The following is a 21,480-nucleotide window of genomic DNA, read 5'->3' as shown; positions in this document are numbered from 1 at the left end:
AGGACACTATGGTTTATGTCTGGATGTCCCCCACAACGCCTCGTGCCGTCCTGGGGGTGGGCTTTTCAGAGACAGCTGAATGTCGAGTCTGTGATTGGGTTGTGGTCTAGTGCTAGGACTGGGGGTGTGAGTGCCGCACCTACCCTGGGGTGAGTAGCCTACATACAATATCAGGGAGAAGAGGCTTGAGCCTTTTCTTTGCTCTTGTTGCTTTGTATCTTCTGCCGTCATGAACTGTTGTGCCTCTGCACACAACCCCGTCTTAGAGCCAGCTGATTATGGGCTGATACCTCTACAAAGTGAGCTAAATAATTATTTCCCTCTTTAACTTTGGGGGTCAGGAATTTTGTCCTAAGACAAATGGTCTTTATTTTAATATGATAAAAGACATCATTGGCAAACCAATAGCCAATATACTAAATGGACATAAATGGAAATGTTCACTCTAAAATCAGGAAAAGACAAAGATGTCCATAGTCACCACTCTTATTATCCAGTGTTGTTGTGGACACTTTAGCCAGAAAAACTAGCCAAGAGAAATAAACAAAAGGCATAATGATAGAAAGGAAGAAGATAAATTGTCATTATTTGTAGATGACATGATACTTAACATAAAAGCCTCAAAATCTCCACCAAAAGACTTCTATATTTAGGGGACCAGGGAGATGGCTCAGTGGAATAAGCGCTTCCCTGGCAAGTGCAAGGGCCTGAGTTCAATCCCTGGTTCCACCCCAAAAAAAAAAAAAAAGACTTCTAGATTTAGTATCATAGCCAGATACAAAGTCAACACTCAAAACTCAATACCTTTCCTCTACCTGAATAACAAACTCACTAAGTTGTATTGTATCCCTATCATAATAGCATTCAAAAATGAAATACCTAGGAATCAATTTAGCAGAAGATGTAAAAGGCCTGTATATTGAAAATTGCAGTATTCTGAAAGTGGAGATTGAAGCACATATCAGAAAATGAAAAGACACCCCTTACTCTTGGGTAGGAAGAACCAATGTAGAGAAAATGGCCATACTTTCAAAATTGTCATACAGTAATGGAGGGAATGTAGACTGTGCAACCACTGTGGAAATAATTCAGTGTGGATATTTCTCCAAAAACTAAAATTAGAGGTCCCACTTGATCTAGCTTTCTCCTTCTGGGTATCTTCCTGAAAGAATCAAAAGCATCATACCAGAGTGGTACATGCACTCCTATGCTTACAGCGATACAGTTTGCAATAGCCAAAGCTTTGAAATCCACTGAGGAATGGGTAAAGAAGATGTGGTTCTTTTATACAATGGAGTACTACTCTGCCTTAAAGAAGGATAAGCCTGAGACATTCCTAGGTAAATGGATGCACTTTGAGATCATACTCTTAAGTGAAATAAATTGGACATGCCTTTGTATTACGGACTGATCAGGCCCACAAATGAGGGGATGGTGGAGGCTTAAATGAAAGACACAAGCGGTAAGATTTTAAGGTTCTAAGAGGATCAAAACCTAACAGAATTCGAGATTTTTCTGGGGCCTCAGACAAAGAACTTCTCCAAGTAGCACGAATTTATTGGGTTTTCAGATGAAGGAAGGAGATACTGAGGAAGGTGTGGGAACTGAGCAGGACCTTGGGAGTCATTTCAAAGACTTTTCCAAGTACTAAAGTATGCCTATCAGGAGAGTTACTTTATCTCTAGGTTGACATTCACTGCAGGAGACTGGAGCCTGCAGCCGCAGTCTTTATTTAGTTCATAGCGGTTGGAGCCAGGTGTCCTCAGCTGTGGCTCTCTTCTGTCCTTTGAGGCATCATGGCCTCATTGGCCACTAGAGGCCTCATCCAGGACCAGCGACTCAAAGAGGTTCACTTAATTTGAGTCCACTGCCCATCTCCAGACAAAAGGCCTGGGACCGACTCACAAGTAAACACTTAAGGCCAATTGATTAATTTTAAATCCTGCTCAGAGCTGCTTCATAGAGGTCTTCATCACATGTGTAAATACTACATTGTTATTGTTCTCTGATACGAGAAACCAAAAGTGTAAATAAAGACCAAAAGAGATATTAGGTACTATGTAGGAAGAAAATGTTCAAATGGAAAGGTGAAACAAGGGATGAGGTGGAGAAAGGAAGGAAGGAAGAAGTTTAAAAAAAAAGTGAGAAAAGAAAGAAAAAAGAGAAAGTTTTTGAAAATTGGGAGGGGAAGAGGGGTTGAAGGGAGGGTAGGGGAATGGGAAAAGGGAATCAAGTTACAGTTTCTACCCTTAAGAACTCTATACTTCTGAGGCTCCTGGCCGTTTGTCCTTTCCTGCATGAGTATGGTCAAGCAGTCCTGGGCCCGGTGATAAAAGGCTCATATTTAAATTTTAATTTGGACTCAGGTCTGGTTTCTATGTTGAGAACCCCTAACAGTCCAATTCAAGCCTTGGGCAAAACAATACTTGGAGAAATACCGGCTACAGTTCATGCAATTGATACAAAACACTGATCGATATACTTCTGCTTTTAAAGTACAACAGACACATCCATTCTCGGACATATCACAAAGTATGGAAAGTCAAAAGAAAATCTTACTAAAAGGGACAAAAAACTTCATCACGTACTGTGGGACTGAGATTACAGTAACTGCTCATTTCTAATCTGAAACTAAAGCAGAAATCCTGACCTAACTGCAGCCATTCTGTTCAGTAAAGCTGCAGCCATTCTGTTTTCTGCCATGGAACTCAGTTAAATAATATTTGTCATCAAATTGAGAGCAGCTTCGCTACCAACAACTATGCTCACTACCAGATGCTCACTGCGTCATGGCTTCGGCTAGTACCATGGCCTTCAGGAGTTACTTTTTTGCAACTCCTGTAAAAAAGTAACCCTCTAAAAAACCACAGACTCTCTATAATCAGTGCCTTAGACTTTAGAGATTAGTCTTCTGGGGTCCACCAACATTAACAAAATTTTCTTACTTCTCCTGAGCTCGTGGCTACTGCTGACTCGATTTTCCCATAGCAGTTCCTGGTATGTGGGCTGGGAAACAAGAGAAGACGGCTACAGCCCTGAATGGCCCTTGCTGTGGTGGGTCATGGCGACGGGTCCTCCCCTACTCCATGTCCTGACAGCACTCAGAGGAGAAGCATGTCCCCCCGGACTGATTGCTGAGGTCCCCTCCGCAGCCTCTAGGACATAGACGGGACTCCCGCCCCGGCTCTAAAGGACAACAAAATGAGTGAGAAGAAAATGAAAGTCATCTGGACTTCTGAATCATTGTAAGACCATCCGGAGTTTTCCTGGTGGTCAGCCTGTCCAAGGTCAGAAGAGGAGCTTGACCTCCTCCTAGTTAGTTTCTGTTTTCTGAGTGAGAGAATAAAACATTTTCACCTCCAAATACATGTGTAAGTGAATGTATAACACCCCTGGCAAATCCAGCTGCTGTGGATCTTCATTCATATAGCTCTACAGCTTCGGGGGCACAGTTTGAGTAGATTTGTCCTGCAGATCCGCGGTCTGTTACACAGCTCAAAGGCAACTCACACCCGCACAATAGGGGCTCTCTGACCAGGCCTGGGGTCACGGCTGTGCCTATTGCTAAGACGGACTTCTATCCCCAAGAGGGAACAGCCAGGGAAGCGTCTGACTGGTACTGTATCAAAGAGGACGCCCCACCTTTTTATGTATTTCCAAAAAAGGAAACACACCACATACAGGTAGGCAGTCAGAATTGGATCCAGTTAGTCAAAGTCTACAATTCTGGGATGTCTCCTGAAAAAAAGGGGAGGGGCTTTTCTGGTGATTACAGAATTAAAATAAAACGAAACCTGCTTTGGGCTTAAGCGGACTCCTTCACAAAAAAACAAACAAACCAAAAAACCCCAAAACAAAACAAAACAAAACAAAACAAAAAACCAAAACCAAACCAAACCAACAAACAAAAAAACCACGTCCTTCCTAAGGATTCCTCCCTGGCAGATTTAGGTCCCCTTTTCAGCCACCACCGCTGCTGTCGCCCCCTATAAGTTCCACCGAGCAGCCCTCCCCCTCCCACTCCTCCGTCGTCTACTTCCATCCTTGCACCAGTTCATCAGTCCTCACCCCAGCCTGTTCCACCACCTGCAGGTCAGGGAGTCCAGTCACTGCCTGCGTTTGGACACAGAGCCACCCCCCCCGCCCCCCCGCAGCGTGCGCTTTTACAGCTGTTCCCTAACCTTGTCCGATGGCGCCATCTAGTGCCCACCTGGGATGCCTGCCAACTAACCTCAGATACCACCTATACTCGCTGAAGAACGTTGCAACATTTTGATGCGGGGAGGGGGGGGGGAAATAAAAAGTTAAAGAGAGAGGTCCCTCCACAAACTATTGATGGTGACAGGCCACAGCTTCCTATGACCTTTCCCCAAAGTCCCACAGTCTAAGATTTCAACATTCTAGCAACAAACAAAGCAATCCAGAGATGCCATTGAGCCCTTCTCAGAGACATCAGAGGGGGGAGCAGAAAGCCCGGCACCACGTTAAAAGTTACAACTGCTATCCAGGAGCCTGAGGAAAGTCCTCCAGACTTTTATGAGAGAGACTGTACAACCTACCAGGTCTACACACCTTAGATACTGAGACCCCAGAAAAATCTACAGACGATAAATGCAGCCTTCATTGTACAAGCAGCACATAGCATCTGCAAGAAAATCCAAAAGATAGATAGCTTTACAGAAACAAATGCAGTGCAGCTTCTCTAGATTGCCAGTGACGTCTATGCCAACCACAAACCAGAGGAAAACCAAAACCAACATGAAGCTGGGTGCTGCACCAAGCAAAAAGCCCTCGCTTTGCCATGGCTCTTCACAGACCAGTTCCTTCCCTACTACAGCATCAAAACCCATCAACCATAAGATTAATATAAAAAAAACCCCACCATTCTTCTCTAGACAGGGCCTTAAACCTCAGCCATACCTCCTAACCCACAGCCCCAACTCCTTCCAGTCTGGTAGATGACCATATCTGTGGCCAAAAACCAACGTACAAGGTGTAAAGGCTCTGGACACTAAAATAATAAATTTCCACTGAGATTAAAATATAATCATTCTCAAAAGCCCCAACCTGCATTAGATGACAATCCTTTCATTGGTCTGACAGACCCCCTTCTTCAGCTGGGTTCCTGGAAGCCTACACTCCATGTCCATATTGGGGCTATCCTAATAAATAGTTGAGCAGAACACTGAAGTCACCCAACCTCCTCTGTCATACACACACACACACACACACACACACACACACACACACACACACACAGGATTCCTATCACCAGGGCAACTGGGACTCCTGCCTCTGTCCCCTTCTGTCAGTCACAAACTTGCAGCCTAGGAGGACAGACACCAAATCATACTGAGTTCCTCTGCTTTCTGGAATATCCAATCCCACTCCTGAGGAGAGATCTCCTATCCAAGTTAGAAACCACAACCACCTTCTCTCCAGGACAATTTTTCCCTTCTAGTTCCATAACCACATTTCCTGTTACTGTCATGGTCTCCCAAGGAAAAAAAATGGTGATTGATGGACACACACAGATAAAGCCAACTCAGAAATTCTCAAGATTCTCTTTTGCCTAGTTTGGGCTAAAGATTGTCCTCCTGGACTGGCCATTGACTACCCACCTCTGCTTAAAAACTCCAGGCTGGGGAAAACCTCACCTTCATCAAACAATACCCAATGCCATAAGATGATCGACTAACAAGCCAGCCACACATCCAGAGACTTCAGGGCTATGGAATTTCGTATACTGTCAACCCTGAAATCCACCTCTCCTCCCTGCAATACAAACCCAACAGGGAACATCGTCCAGTTCAGGAGCTCCAAGCTATTGGAGTGACTGCCCTCCATCCTGCAGTCCCAAGCCCTTACACTCTCCTCCGTGTTCTGCCCCCACAGCCTGCTGGTGCACTGGACCTAAAGGATGCCTTCTTCTACCTTCGGTTGGCTCCTCTCGGCCAGCCCCTCTTTGCCTTTAAATAAAAAGAACCCAGTTCTGGACTCAAAAGTCAACTGACCTGGACTCAATTTCCCCAGGGATATAAAAACTCACCTACCCTCTAAAAGAAGCCCTTGCAGCTGACCTCACGAGTTTTTCCAGCACAGAAAATCACCGCACCCTCCTTCAATACACTGATGACCTTCTGGCTAATGACGCCCAAACTGCCTGCAAGGAAGACACAAAGCTCTGCTGCAACATTTGACAAAAACTGGCTACAAAGTATCTTTAAAAAAATACAAATCTGAAAAAAAAAAAGTCAGATATCTAGGATTTGGCTTAAATCAGGACACCACGCCCTTGGACCTGGAAAAAACAAAAACAAACAAACAAAAAAAAAACCTATAATAAGCCAAGAATGCCACAAACTTCTTGGAGCATCTGGTTTCCACAGAATCTGGATTCCTGGCTCCACAGAAAAAGCAAGGCCCTTATACAATGCCTTTTCTAAAAAGGACTCTGACACCTCTGATTGGAACCCAGAACAACAACAAAAAAGCCTTCAGTGACATTTAAAAAGGCCCTGTCTACAGCTCCAGGCTTGGGAATTCCAGATTAACTTGCTCATTCAACTATCTGTTGACAAATTACGACATGTGGATTCAGAGGTGCTTACTTAAAGCACCCCTGCTGGTCCCTGAGAGCACCCAGACACTTGGATCCAGTCACTAAGGCCTGGCACCCTTACCTCTGCACCCTGGAAGCCACTGTCCTGCTGACCAGGAAAGCTGACAAACTCACCTTGGGCCAAGGCCTAACCATCTAGGTGCCACGTACTGTATTGGGCCTCTTAAATAACCATAGACATTGCTGGGTCTCAACAGCCAGCCTACCCAATACCAAGGATTCTTATTTAAAAATCCTCTTAGGGTCAGTCAAGCAATACTCTGAGAGACTGTTCTCAGATATGGATTCCCTCTGTCCTTGGGAAGTGACAGTAGCTCAGCCTTTATAATATAAATAATTCAAAATAATTAAAAACCTCACTGATTTAGCCTTAATTCAGCCCATGGAGATGTCTGGTGGTTCTAAAAGAAATTTCTATACCTATATGTAGCCTTTCCCAATGGCTAGGCTATTGGTTATTCAATTTATAATTACTCAAACTCAAAGCTCAGTCTTTCTTCCTAGATTCAGCAATACATCCAAGACACATTCAGAAAATGTACTCCCCAGGTTCCTTTGACTTTACTGTCTACATGGCTACACCAGGGATCACAGGAGGGATCCCCAATAAATTGAAAGCTCAAAACCAAGTAGCTGCCAGATTTTTCATGTTCCGGTAGTTCACTATCAACAAAAATGGAGATTGGATAAATTATATTTATTACAATCAGCCAAGGCTTATAAATAAAAGCCAGGATACTATTTTAAAAATAGCTAAACAACTTGGCAGCACCAGCAAGATGGTCTAAAAAATAGATTTGTTTCAGATATGATTCTAACAACAACAAAAAGTGGTGTCTGTGTTATGACAGAAATCCAAAGCTATATTTTTATCCCAAGAAACACTGCCCCTGACGGCACAGTTACCAAAGCCTTCCAAGGCCAAACACTCCTATCAAAAAAAACAGCGCAAAAAGCTGGAATTAAGAACTTCTTTAAAAGTTTACTAAAACAATGGTTTAACAAATAAAAGGGGCTTAATGGCCTTCATACTTTATTCCCTGATCATTACTAATAAAATTCTCATTCTTTTTTTCTTGGGGGGGGGCAGCACTGTGTGTGATGCCAGGGAACAAACCGAGATCCCAGCACCTTGCCTAAGCTTGCCTAAGCAGGCACTCTAGACCGCTGAGCTATCTCGCCAGCCCCCAAAACTCTCATTCTTATGGGTTGCTGTATAATCCCCTGTACACATAGTTTAATTCAGAGGTTTCTAAAGGCAGGTCTTTAGAAGAAAGGACCCACCCAGGCAGGGCCGCTCTCATAGCTCCATGGACTAAAGCGCCTGCTTAGGCAGAGTGCAGCTGCCAAGTTCCATCAGGGGCATGCCATGCCAGCCCCACCCCCAGGGCGTGCTGAGATCCAGATTGAGACTGGGCATGGTGGACTGGGCATCTGTAATCCCAGCGTTTGGGAGGCTGAAAATAGGAGAATCACTATGAGTCGGACCTAGACAGTGAGACCCTGTAGACCCTGTACTAAAAAACAAACAAACAAACAAAAAAACCACTCAGGTTACCTGAGTTTGATGTCCTGCCCACACTCAATATTTGATTCCTAATCAAATCAAATGGTGATGCTCCTCAGAGTCCCTGAGGGGCATCAAGGAATGAAGTAGAAAGTAGACCAGTAGAAATCCTGGTCTAACTGTCCAATAAAGCTGTAGCCAGTAGAAATCCTGGTCTAACTGTCCAATAAAGCTGTAGCCCTTCTGTTCTCTGCCACAGAATTCAGCTAAATCATGATTTGTTATCAGATTGAAATTTCTGTGAATGTGCTGAAAGGAACTTTGCTACATGAAACTATGCTCAACACAAGATGCCAGGGCCTTCAGCTACGCTTATCTAGTGTTTTGTAACTCCTGCTTGACACTCTATAGAAAAAGACCTCAGATTTTAGAGATTAGTCCTCTGGAATCTGCAAGGAAATTAATAAAATTTCCTTTCTTCTCCTGAGCTTCTAGATACTGTTGACTCAATTTTCCTGCAACAGAACAATGGGAGGAAGATGGTGAACTGGCATATTCAAAGAGCTTAAAGAAAAAACATCAGTTTCAAACAAATATTTCATGTGAAGAAAATCTATTCATCAATGAGGTAAAGAGAATATATTCTCAAATAGACAAAGTCTATGAACATTTGCTGCTGACACTACTGTCTTATAAGAAATAACAAAAGAAGCCTTTGAATGGCAAGAAATCATTTCTTCTTTGATTTGAAAATAGTGGATTGATTTGTCAGTGTTGTGTGTGCATGTAAAGAAATTCTTAAATTTTCTTTTACGGTTTATTTTTCATTGATTCCAAAAGCAAGCATTTTAGAAATATGCAAAAATATACTTTCAGGGCTTGTTTCAATTTTATACTTCGTTTGTGATTTTATAGTAATGCTATTTATTGGGAGCCACCGAAGCTGGTCAGATGTGTGAGGGCAGGACAAGTCACAGAGCCTAAGCACTCAAGCCACCTCAGTCTGGAGAAAAACATCGTGGCTAGACAACTTCAACTATTAGTTACTAGGCAACCTTGTGTCACGTGATACTAAAAACTAATTTTTCAAGAGCATAACTAAACACCTCTACTGTTGTTGTCTGGTTCTTTGCCAACCAGGCAAGAAAGCCTCCACCTGACTCAACTCTTGTCTTCTTGTCTATTTTTTCCTCATTCCTGCCGCTATTTCTCCCTTGGGGTACACTGAGACACCAAGGAGTTCCCACAGTTATTAAGGTAATTTTTTGGTTTATAGTCACATATCTGAAAAGAGAAAATTCATCGAAAGGGAGGGCTGGCCAGACAGCTCAGCAGACTAAAGTGCCTGCTTCAGCAGAGTGCAGCAGCCAGGGTGCTCTGAGACAGTGATTGAGCCTGGGTGGGGTGGTGTACACCTGTAATCCCAGAGCTTGGGAGGCTGAAAACTGGAGGATCACTAGGAGTCTGATCTAGTAGTGAGACCCTGTAGTCCCTGTAGACCCTTTACTAAATGTATTTTAAAAAAGAAAATTAAGGACCAACCAGGCCAAAATAGCTCAGCAGATTAAAGTGCCTGCAAGCAGGTACAGGGCTGGGGGTTCGATCTATGGGCCTGCTGTGCTAACCCTGCCCCCAGGGCTTGCTGAGACATCAATTGAGACTGGGCATGGTGGCGCACACCTGTAATACCAGCACTTTGAAGGCTGTAAACAGGAGGATTACTAGGTGTTCAATCTAGTAGTGAGACCTTGAACAACCTGTAGACCTTTCCTGAAAATACAGAAAAAAAATTAATTGAAAAGTATATGAAAAATTTACCCCAAACTCAGCAAGCTAAATAAGTGTGAAAGAAACTTTGGGAATGGATTGACATAATGTAAATATATATATTGTGGGGAATTTGTTGGAGGTATAGAGATGAGATCCTGAGAGTGGTAATTCCTATGAAAGAAAATTTAAGGGATAACTCCAAAGTTTCAAAAACTATGTAAGTGCCGTGGCTCAGGCAGAGACCCCGAGGGAGCAGTCCCACCCGGGCTTCAGGATGGTGGTGGTAGCTGAAAATGTGCGGGGCACCATCAGACTGCTGAGCAGCTGGATTCAGGAGAAGGAATCTGGAGACTTGGGAGGGTGGAGATGTGCTGGGCTGGAGGGTGGGAGTGGTGACCGTGTGGCTTCTTCTTTCTGCTCAGGACCCCTTTGTGATGGGGAGACCACAGCTCTGTGATGCAGGGCTGGGCCCCACCCCTGCTCACTGTAGCCTGCGGACTACAGTTCAATTCAGATGATGGAGAATCTTCTCTGGCTTCTTAAAGGTATTGGCTCCACATGGCTGAGCACTAGCTTCACCAGCTGGGCAATGGATATGACCCTTGTGCTTGAGTGTATGTTGGCGCTTTTCATCCTATTGATCTCTTTCCTTAAGACTAATCCATCTTTCCACTAACTGGGAAAAAGGAAAACATCAGAAAGGTAAGTAACCCTTGAGAGGAAGCCAATTGACAGGATTCTTTTTTCTACTATAGGTACCACTTGTCCTAAACCAGTTGAGAAAATTATTGACTGTGGAAATCTCAGTAGCAATGTCATTCTTCTGGGACAGGAGGGGCAGAGGCAAGAGTGGGCACCGAGACATTCATCTGAGCCCCTCAGACAACCCATGTGGTGTGTTGGAGGGGGCCAGAGTGAAATAAAATAAAAATGGTCACTAAGTGCAGTTCCCAGAGAACTGGGGACATGTGGAGAAGGGGCTGGAGGCCTGGTGCGTCGATCCCATCCTCCTGGCAGGTACATCTAGACTGGCACCTGGAAGTGGATGCCTCCATGGGGGCTGAGAACCACGTGGGTAGAGCTCAGTCTGTGCTTTCTGATCAGAAGAACTGGAACCAACACCATCTGTGTGGAGCTTGTAACACAGCATGAGAGGCAAGGGGAGACCAGCAGAGACCGGCACCAGAGGCTTGTGCAGAGGCCACATGGTGTGGAATTTATGCCACCTGGGCAGGCAGACAGAAAGTGAAAAGACCATCTGTGGGAATAAAAAGAAGTGTGCCCTTTTATAAGGATGGAAAGAAGGAAGGGGACTTTAGGGCAGAAAGTTTTTAATCAACATCCATGGTCACAGTTCTCTGGCTGTCTTACTTTACAGGGCAAAGTTCTCAAAGGTCAGGTGTAAATTTGTGGGTGGCTCCAGGTGTCCCAGAAGTCCTGGAACCCGCGAAATTCTGTGTCCTAGCTTATCTCCTTCCCGACATCCTGTGCGCGCCCATGACAGCTGCGGTGCCCAGAGGGTTCCCTGCTGCAAGCAGTGCTTCAGCTGGCAAGCAGGTTGGGGCTGGGAGAGTCAGGTCTCACTGAGCCTGAGAGAGATCACATTGAAGAACTTTTCTGTTTTCCAAACAAGAAAAACAGAAAGTATTTTAGCCACATTATAAATGAACTCTACTGTAAAACACAGAAAGTCATGCTATTCAGGAACTTTGCACACAGAAACAAGAGGAAGAATTGGTCTGAGACTATCTTGTCTTTCAGCACCACGTGGAGAAAAAGATGTGGGAAACAAACAGCAAGAGAAAGAAGAGCTGTCTTCTGAAAGGTAAGGCTCTGTCCTTCTAGGACAGATGTGACATGACTCCCTGGTCCAGTGTACCCAGATCCACATCTCTGAGGATGTCACTAAGAGAGGAGCTTCTCCAAAAGGGATCTGACGGGGGCTTATTCTCAGGCTGTATGCTTGGGATGAAGCTGTGACTGGCCAGTGAAGAGTGATGTCCAGGAGGGGGCAGTGTGGAGCACAGTGCAACAATACCACTCACATTTGCAGGGGCAATTTTTAGGCCTAACTGCGGGAGTGCTGTTTACTGCTCTGTAACAGACTCCTCATGAGATGAACTGCTGTTCCTCCCCACAAGGTGACTGTGAGGACAGTGGGGGTTGGTGGGTGCAGAAGCTGGCTGTAAAGCACGAAAAGCTGCCCCTTCTTGCTCCTTGCTATCTATCACTGTGAGAAGCCCTGGACACTGAGGGCTGGCCAGCCTCCAGGTCTAGCCTGATAGGGTGTCTCCTAGGTGACATCTATGCAGCTTCTTGTAAGATCCCAGGTGCCTCCCTTCTCTACCATAACCCAGTCTATTTTTCCAGCTTGCAGAGAGTGCCGAAAGGAACTGGAGGAGACTAGGCATCTAGTTTTACTTCTACAAAGGTGAGGAACTTTCCACTTCCATCCCCTCCATTTCCAGGACAGAAGGTGAGAGGCCATGTTGGGATGGCTGACTTTGTGAACCCAGCTGGGCAAGTGGGGGAAGTGGAGGGGCTGTGGACCACCACTGCCCACCCTGCCAACCTACCCACCTTCTGGGCCTGTCTGCTCCTGGCTGTAGCTTCTGTCTCCTGTTTTCTGCAGCCTCCTACACAAGCTCCCTGGAAATGTCAGATCCAATGAGCTCTCTCATGGAGATGCCCCAGGTGAGGTGTTCATACCAGGGCCTGCTGGAGCCAATCACCCACCCAGGCCCTGGGCAGCAGCTCCCCCTTCTTCTAGACCTTTGTCTGCCTTGCCTTCTCTGGCTTCTGGGACCCAGCACTCACTGGCCTCCACCCTCTCTGTAGAACCTCAAGAAGAGCAGCCCACCTTGAGGAGAGTGCCACCAGGCACTGGGCCCCAGGACTCCCTGCTCAGTAAATCCTGTCTGGCATCTCTCATCACGGCTCTCCCAGGCCCTGCCCACCTTCACCATTGTCTTTCTTTCTTCTCCTGGTGCTGGGCAACTGCCAAAGCCACATTGTCCTTCACCTGGGCACATGGCACATCCCAGCAAGGACATCTGCCTCACCAGCCACCAGACACTGTGTTCTGTCCTGGCCCCGCCCACTGGCAGGCAGAGGCAGGAAGAGGGGACCACTCTTTCATCCACCCTGATGTGCAGAAGCTGCTGGAGATGCTGATCAGTGAGAAAATCAAACAGAAAATGTGCCAGGAAAAGCAACAGGGTGGCTCTTTTTTCCAACCGGTGAACACAGACTACCCTCGGGCTTCTCTGAGCAACCTGTTAAGGTTACTGGGTGACAAGCTCACCTCAGCACGGCCCTTCTACAGCACAAAGGCCAAGCCAACGTGCCTTCTTGGGTCTCCTCAGCAGCCCTCCATCCCCAAGGTCGTGGGAAGCCCATTAGAGCATGAACGCAGCCTGCTCTTCTGGGGCCTGCCCTCTCTGCACAGCGAGTCCCTAGTGGCCACTGCCTGGGTTGCTAAAAGGTCTTCATCTAGCCGATCTCGATCCATCAAGTTTAATGAAGTTCCTACTCACATCCCAGGTCAATCTCTGCGGAACTTGCCCCCGTTTCTGCCTTATACCCAGTCCCAGGCCCAAATCCCGTGCTTTCCCCCAAAGCCGCAGCCAACCTCTCCATCCCAGGTCAGGGTCTGTGGAACAACTTGCTCTTCATCCCAGAAGAAGATGCAGTCTTTTCTTCCCAAAGAAAATCAGGACCTCGAATGGACCCTGCAGAAGCCACAGAAATGGAGAAAAGCTTTAGATACTAAGCTCCGAAAAGCTCAAGAACCCATTATCCTACCCACACTCAACCTTCCTCAGGGCAGCCAGGCCTCTGAGGCCTCTCAGTCTGCCTCCGTCCCTTCTGGGGATTCTCCTAGCACTGAGCTCCAGCAGAAACCACAGTGCCACAGGCCAGCGGCATTCAGCAGAGCTGAGCGGAGTGCGGCCCCGCCCCATCCTGCCTTCAGGTTCCTGCCATCCCAAGATCCCTTGCAGCCTCTGGGCAAACTCCCACGGAAGAATCAGGGCCAGGCACAGCACAGCCGTGCAAGTACCCAGCCCACCCTGCCCTTAGCACCTACTTGTGGAAGGAACAAAACTGTCCAGAATACAGGGCCCCAGCCCCCTGGCAGCCCCTTTAGTAAGGGTCTGGTACCCCTCAAACAAGAGGACAGAAGGAACGTGCAACAAAATGCAAGCAAAGTAAGGAAAGATGCATCCCGAGGCACAGGAAGCTCCACATATAAAGTTCAGGGGGACAAGGGTGCCCAGAGCGACACCATGGGGCCTGACAAGTATGGCTCAGGAGGTCACTTCTCTAGGGTCCCACATCAGAAAGTTTTACAAAAAGGCCTGCAAGTCCATCTGAGCAGGAAGTTGGGGCAAATCAACGAAGGCATGATCCCTGTGCGTGTGCGGAGATCCTGGCTTACTGCCACACATGCTTTGCCCAGATCCAGTGACCACTTACAGCCCACCTATTTAAAATACTCCAAGGGTCTCGAAAAATGTGTGAACACCTCACAGGTGCTTGCTTTCCTTGACCCCAGAACTCATCTACTGCTGGAAGCACATATTAGAAACTATCGGTTAAGGCACAAGTGGAGGGAGTCTCTCTTCCAGAACCTTGAGCTTAGAAGCACCCACGTAGGCAAGGCTCAAGCCTGGCCGCCTCCACAGCCTGCCTTTGCCTCCTCAGCCACCTGTGACTCCAAGGCTGACTGCACTGCCAAATTAGCCACTTTAAGGCAAAAAATTCTGGGGAAAGTTCCAGGACAGAAGGAGACAGCACAAATGTCCTCTCCTTTCCCTGCCACCAGGTCACCTGCATGTAAGGAAGCGCAAAGATCTGGCACTGGGACCCCATCTCATCATGCCAATGGGCCCTCAGACGTACCCCCAACTGCACAGGGGATTGTGCTTCCTTCTGCTGCCTGCACCCAGCAGAGCAGCACTGTTCTCAGCATTAAGAGAGGAAGCCCAGTGCCCACTCCAGGCCCAGCAGTGGCCAAGCGTGACCCAGGGGAGGGGACTGGGAGGATGGCCTTCAGAGGTACCTGTCACAACATACCGATGCTGGAAATCAAACTGCTGTCCCCACTCTCAGTAGCCAAAGAGAGCAGGAATCTAGAGGTGGAGGAGAAGCAGCCTGCATGGGAAGTCACCGTAGGGGCCAGCATGATGGAAAATGCTCAGAACATCAACATCAGCCTAAGGACTCTAGGGTCTCAGGATACCGGTAATCACTCCTGCTCCTCTGATCAAGCTCCAAGTGGGAGGAGAAAAGTGGATAGTCACCCGGACATCAATATGCACGGAGATAGAGAGAACCGGTCTCACGATGTGTCCACTGGAAGCCTTCGAGAGTCTCACACTGAGGCGCCCCTCAGCACCGGCACCTGTCCTTCACCAGCCTCTCTGGCCAACTCCCAGTACACACCCCACAGCAACACGCCAACCCCACAGTTCCTGTGTGACCACTCAGTGAATGCGGCGAGCAGTCAGGGACAGCATGAGCCCAGCATGTCCGGATTCCAGGACACAGAAAAGAGCAGCAGCAAGCTGTCTGAACCCACTAACCAAAGTAAGAACTACAGGAAGCCCAGACCAGGAGACGAGGAGCAAACATTGGCAGGAGAGAGGCCCTCCTGTTCCTGTGAGCTGAGCCCTCTCGAACAGGTCAGGGAAGTAGATACCCCTGAGAGCAAGTCCTCTCCATGCCTGCCAGAGAAGGACCAGGCTTACACTGAAAGCTTAATTTACAAAAAGATGAAGCACTCTCAACAGTGTCTTAACTCCAATAAACAATGTAAAGGGTGGGAAGACTCCAGTCAAAAGCCCAAATCCTCATCAGCTCCTGCTCAAAGCCAAACCTCAATCACAAACAGAGTGGTCAGAAACAGAGAGGAAGCAAAAATACAGATCGTTCTGAAACTTGTTGAACAGATTCTGATAAAGAAATTAGGGCTTCCCCATGGAAGTGCTCCTTTAGGTTTAAACTCCTGTAAAGCAGAACCACCCGAATCGGTGGGTAGGCATTCCTGCTACCACAGGCTTCCCTCCAGCCCAGAGAAGAGGACAATGGTGAAAGATGTGGCTTGTGCTCATGATGACAGCCCCAGGGACCACAGCCGTCCCACTAAGAGAAGGTGGGTCCCAGGCAGGTTCAGCAATCAGGCCTTGCTGCCCCAGAATCCTGCACCCCCTACCAGTCACGGCCTTCAGAGGCCAACAGGCAGGGGTGCCTCAGATTACTTTCGCCATCACCCAAGCTCTTTCCATAGAATTGTCTTTTCTAAAATACAACACAAGCTTCCTCATGCCTTTTCTTCTAAGGAAAAATTATTTGCAGAAAAAATGCATTAAAAGAAAAATTGCTTTGCTTCATGTGAGTGTATCTCCTGTGTGTAAATGGTTTCTTCCTCATGAGATGGCTATTGCTTGGCTTTTCTCCTGTGAGTTAGTAGCTTCTGGGTCCTATCTGGGTGTGAGAAGGGATCAGCATGTGCTCTCTTCAGAGCAGCTTCTAGAGGGCATGGGGCTGTGGGTCTCTGAGGTCCCATCCTCACCCTAGTTTCCATCATTGCACTTACGCCTCCAGCATGTGCTCACTACACAAACCAGACAGCCACTGGATTCATCACAATGACCCATCCCTACAAAGACCCCTCCCAGGATCCGGCTCAACCTGTGGTTCCCCTGCTTTTGCTTTGTCAATTCTGGGGCTGGGTGCACAGAGGAAGCCCTGGGGCAGTAGTTTCACAAGTCACCATGTGGGCACGGGAATGCTGGATAAGTAGAGTGCCCCAGGTACACAGGCGGCAGTCTCTTGCCACCTTGGATTTTTGGTAGTGGTAGCAGTACTTGCCCTGGGAACCCTTACTCGGCCAGATGGAGACCACAAGGGAATGGGGCTTGCAGCTCATTTTGTCTGGGTTACATCATTGCCACTATCCCCAATTCTTCCTTGCTATCTGGAGCAACCACCTCAAATGCAAGCTGCACATGTCTTTATGGGTGATTAGGAGCTGCAGGACAGCTATTAAAACTGTGTCACTGCTGCCATATTACCTGCCTTCCCATGTGGGCAGGACTGGGTGCATAGCCATCCAAAGATAGAACATGAGACATCCAAGGTGAAATACAGGAGAGTAATTCCTAAACATGTAGCCAGTGAAGGAGGCAGAGTGGCATGTGAGTGCCACAAACAGTGTTGCACTTGGGAAGCCCCTGCTCACGCAGAGCCATGAACCAGCCTGGAGGAAGGGGCCACCAGAGGCTGAGCTGCCCACCCTGTTTCATCTGAGGGCTCTCCACCCCCTGTGGCTCCTAGACCATAGGCCTCAGGAACACCTTAGCTCTGGCACAGGTCCAAGAGGAAGCTGAGCCTTTAAGTAGGAAGATTACTTTCCCAATAATATATTTAATTAGTCTTATGTTATCTCATCTTAAATTCCAGAAAGAATCAATTGACAAAAACTGGAAAATCTAGAGCTCTGGAAAACAAGAATGTGCCTTATAACTGGTGATGCTGCACATATACGTGGTCACAACACTTCTTCCAGAGAGGGCAGGCCTTAACACAGCCGCAGTTCTGGCCTGGGTCAGAAGGCAGATTAAGTCCTGGCTTGTATCATGGAAAAGCCGGAGAAAGAGCAACCAGACAGGACTTACACATGAAAGAGGACATCATCTCTTCCAAACAGAGGATACTGAGGCACTGAGCCTCACCCTGCTTCCATCCAAGTGTTCCTCTTCCCAGAGCCCATTAACTTAGGGAAGCAAGAGGCACCAGAGCAGGGAGATGGGGTGGGTTAGTCAGGTTTTGGCCATGGTGAGAAACACAACTGAAAGTAAGAAAACTTATTTCTGCTCATAGGTTTGGTGGTTCTAGGACATGGTCAGGTGACTGAAGGCAGGAACATCATGGCAGCAAGACCATAAGAGTTGCTTAACTCACTGTAGGAAGGAAGCTGAGTGGGTGACAGGGCCTGAGAGGAGACATACCCATGTGTCCTACTGCCTGGAGCTCTGCCCCATCTCCTGTTGCTCATTCTGCTCACTATGAGCTCAGCAATGGATTATTGTACAGACATCGCTTAATTATAATTTCAACAAAACTAAGTGACAAAAGGAGCTATTTCTCCAGGCTGTCATATGCTGTGACCCCAAAGTGAACCACATTCCAGTGGTCTCAGTTTGTTCCCTGATGGAGAGTTCCACAATGGAAAGTGCCACTGAAGCAGATGTTACAGGCAGGGCCCTGGCCCTGCTCCCAACAGGCAGCCATAGGTGGGACTATGTGGCCCTTCAGCGTGTGAATAGAAGCCCTTACAGATCTGTTATGGTCCTGCTTCCCCTAAGGACTATTTTAGCCTCCAGTGTGGTCCAAGAAGCAAGAGCAGAGGAAGGACCCTGAGCCAGAGAAGCATGTTCTGGAGGTGGTGAGAAGATGCTGGATGTGGACTCTGGGACTATGGAGGGGACAAGGTCCACACAAGACAATGGACAGAGTGAAAGGGAGCAAGTTAGAGTAATTCCTATTGTCACTGGCCCTGTCCTGCATGAAGGATGACAGGACGGTCAATGAGAAAGAAACTAGAAAGATTCCATTGAGACCCCCACAAAGATAGCCACAGGGATCCACACTGACAAAATTACAGAGTGATATCCACAGAGGCCCTGATATACTACTGAGAGATCTGCCTTGATTGTGTCTGAGAGAACTCTCCAGAAATATGACTATTACCTGACAGCCACTCTGAGAGAGATCCCTAGGGCCTGAACAGACTCTAAAAGAAATCTTCCACAAGGTATGCATGGACACTAACGCAGAGATTTTGAGCAAGCCATAGAGACCAGCACAAACCTCCACAAAGAGCCACACACAGACTCATACATAGAACTCTAGAGAAAACCATGTTAACAGACCTTAAAGAAGACCCACACTAAGACTCTCACAGAGACCTCCACAAAGAAATGCACAGATATTTCATTAATTCCCTGACACAGAGGCTGACAGAGAAGCCCCAGGCTTCCAAAGGGACCCAAACAGAAACTCTCCTGAACAGATACATGAATTCCCACACAGATCTCCAGATATCTAGAGATCTCAGAGAATTAGAGATCCACATATAGAGACCCACCCTCTACAAAACCCACACGGATAGGACTCAACCAAGACACATCCTGAAACTCTCCTGGAGGCAAACACTTAGCAGCTCCTCCAGATACTCCTTAGAGACCTCCTCAGAGATGCATAGTGAGACTCCCTCAGAGCCTACTTAAGATTCCCATAGAGCCTCAAAGATCTTTCCAGATAAGCCTACAATGGCACACTCACAGAACCCCTCCCCTCAGACTGCTAAAGAATTTACAGATTCACTTGCCAGGAGTACCCCTAGAAATCACACACCAGTTTCACAGTGCTCACACAGAACTCTGTAAACACCTCTAACAGAGACTTGTACCAAGAGAGCCCTCAGGGTCACTTCAGAGAATTAAATGGAAATCTCTCACAGGGGTCTCTGACTGCCACATCATCCTCACACTCAACTTCCTGTCAGAAATATCACTTAGGTGCACAGAGCATACAGAGATCTCCTCTGTATGGAGCACACAGAGCTCCCATACAGTACACATCCATCTCAACATCACATGGAGACTTTACAGATCATCCCTCAGATACCTCACACAGAGACCAACACACAAAACATGCATAGAGACCTCACAGAAGCTTACAGAGTGACCTTCCAGGAAAACAAAGCCTGGCAGAGTTACTTACCTCAGAGACCTTATACTATGACCTTACAGAGTTTCCCAAGGATGATTCCAGAGAACCCACACAGGGACAAAATACTTGGACCCAGTTGGACCATAAAATATTGACAACTAGCTCTCATAGAAACCTTGCCCAGGACCTCCCAGTCTTCTAGGACTTCACATTCTTTCAGAGACCTCTTCCTGAGAGAGTCCTCTACAGAACACTCTCACCACAACACAGGACTACACAATGATCCTCACAGAGAAGTTTCACCTTGATCCACAGTGACTGCATACACATTTGGAAAAACCTACACAAAACTTTATACCAACAGGAGTTCCCAGAAACCTGACAGACTTTTTATAGCTTTATAAAGAGAATCCATATTCAATCTGTCTTCCTAGTGGATCTGAACCCATTGAGCCAACAGGCATCACAAAGACAGACAACATCAGGGGTGGCCTGCACCCAACTCAAGGGGTGCAGTCAACATGGCCCCTACTTGGTGTATAAGCAAACACACTTAGGAACTTCTGTTCCTTTGTAAAGTGATTGCCTCAGAGTGGAATAAGCACAGCTTCCATGTGGAGATCAGCTAACTTTTTCCCACCACATGGTTCCTTCCCTTTGGCTTTGCCCATATTTCAGAGAATAAAATGTTACCAATTTTCAGTGAGAAAAATTAAGTGCTTTTATTCAATTTCACTTATCAGTAAAATGAAAGATACCAATGTCACCTTTTTGTTGTTGTTTTAATTTCAATGGGGGAAAGATCTGAACTCTGGATGGCTAGAAATTCAGAAATATAGAATGAAACAATCCATCATGAAGCACCTGGACTCAGTTTTCCTCTCAGGGCCCGGGCTGCCAGCATTTCACTCTGCACAGAACAGCTTGCTTCCCTTCCAACTGAAGCACACTAAGAATCATAGAAAGCCTTTTTACAAACGCAGCACACAGGTGGATTATTTTAACTTCTGGTTCCTATTTTAACTTCTGGCAAAATGAAACTTAATCTTCTGTAATAACATTCTCTCTTCCTTAATATATAATGCCAGCAACTGATATCGTACATATCTTTTGAATATTAAAGTCTTAATGTTCAAGGTAGTATAGCTCAAACATACAGACATGTTGCAAAATTTCTGTAAAAATATTCTAGGAAATGCACATTTTCTAAGACTCAGGCAGTCAGGGCTCTCTTTACAATCGGGCTACACCAAAGTGTACTGATTCATGTTCCATGGACTCAAAATATATGACAGATGCATCCTTCTACTTCAGACAGAACCTAAGAAGTCTGAAAAGTTTTGTCTCAACAAATTGTGGAAAACATATATAATCAACATTTATAGTAGCATAATTCATAATACAAGGCCTCATATCTGTAACACTGAGTAAAGTGTACATGTTGATGAAACTGTATGTCCCTCAGGGCTCATGAGCACTACTGTTGTTGCCATGTTAATATCTGCCTGAGGGACATCTGTCAAGGATGTCAGTGGTCAGATCTCTCAGGTTATCGACCAACCTCAAACAACACATTCCTTTCTCTAAAGGAGAGGGATACACATGGTCATGTGGCTTGTTTCAACAAGTGTTCCCCTCTCCCTAATTACAAATTTACATGTATTACATTTTTCTTCTGTACCACTTACCGTATCATGGAATCAAACATAATATAAGATAGGCATGGATTTCCTCTAGTACTTTATTTGATCTTTTTTTAAATTTTCTTTTCAAAGTTTTATTGATAAACATATAGCAATGAGACAGTTTCAAATCAAATCGAAAGTACAGTTTCAACAAATAA

At 46.4% G+C, this 21,480-nt stretch overlaps 1 protein-coding gene and 1 long non-coding RNA gene across 2 annotated transcripts; both read left to right on the top strand.

Moving 5' to 3' along the window:
• Positions 1-10,251: 10,251 nt before the first annotated feature.
• On the top strand, positions 10,252-12,299 carry LOC111813338. Its single transcript, XR_002818632.1, has 3 exons — positions 10,252-10,601; positions 11,661-11,724; positions 12,270-12,299. It is a non-coding gene; the product is annotated as an uncharacterized LOC111813338 (long non-coding RNA).
• A 767-nt stretch (positions 12,300-13,066) lies between these two features.
• Positions 13,067-16,270, top strand: LOC101571309 (spermatogenesis-associated protein 31E1-like). Its single transcript, XM_004643837.1, has one exon. It carries the CDS (start codon positions 13,067-13,069, stop codon positions 16,268-16,270), a length of 3,204 nt encoding a protein of 1,067 aa, XP_004643894.1.
• The last annotated feature ends 5,210 nt before the right edge of the window (positions 16,271-21,480 follow it).

Source organism: Octodon degus, unplaced genomic scaffold (assembly GCF_000260255.1).
Source record: "Octodon degus isolate 3935 unplaced genomic scaffold, OctDeg1.0 scaffold00184, whole genome shotgun sequence".
NCBI classification, from domain to species: domain Eukaryota; kingdom Metazoa; phylum Chordata; class Mammalia; order Rodentia; family Octodontidae; genus Octodon; species Octodon degus.
Note: the sequence above shows the minus strand (reverse complement) of the source record. Positions and strands in the feature narration are given on the sequence as shown.

Coding starts and splice junctions, on each gene's coding strand:
- LOC101571309 (XM_004643837.1), top strand. CDS start 13,067: ATGCTGATCAGTGAGAAAATCAAACAGAAAATGTGCCAGGAAAAGCAA.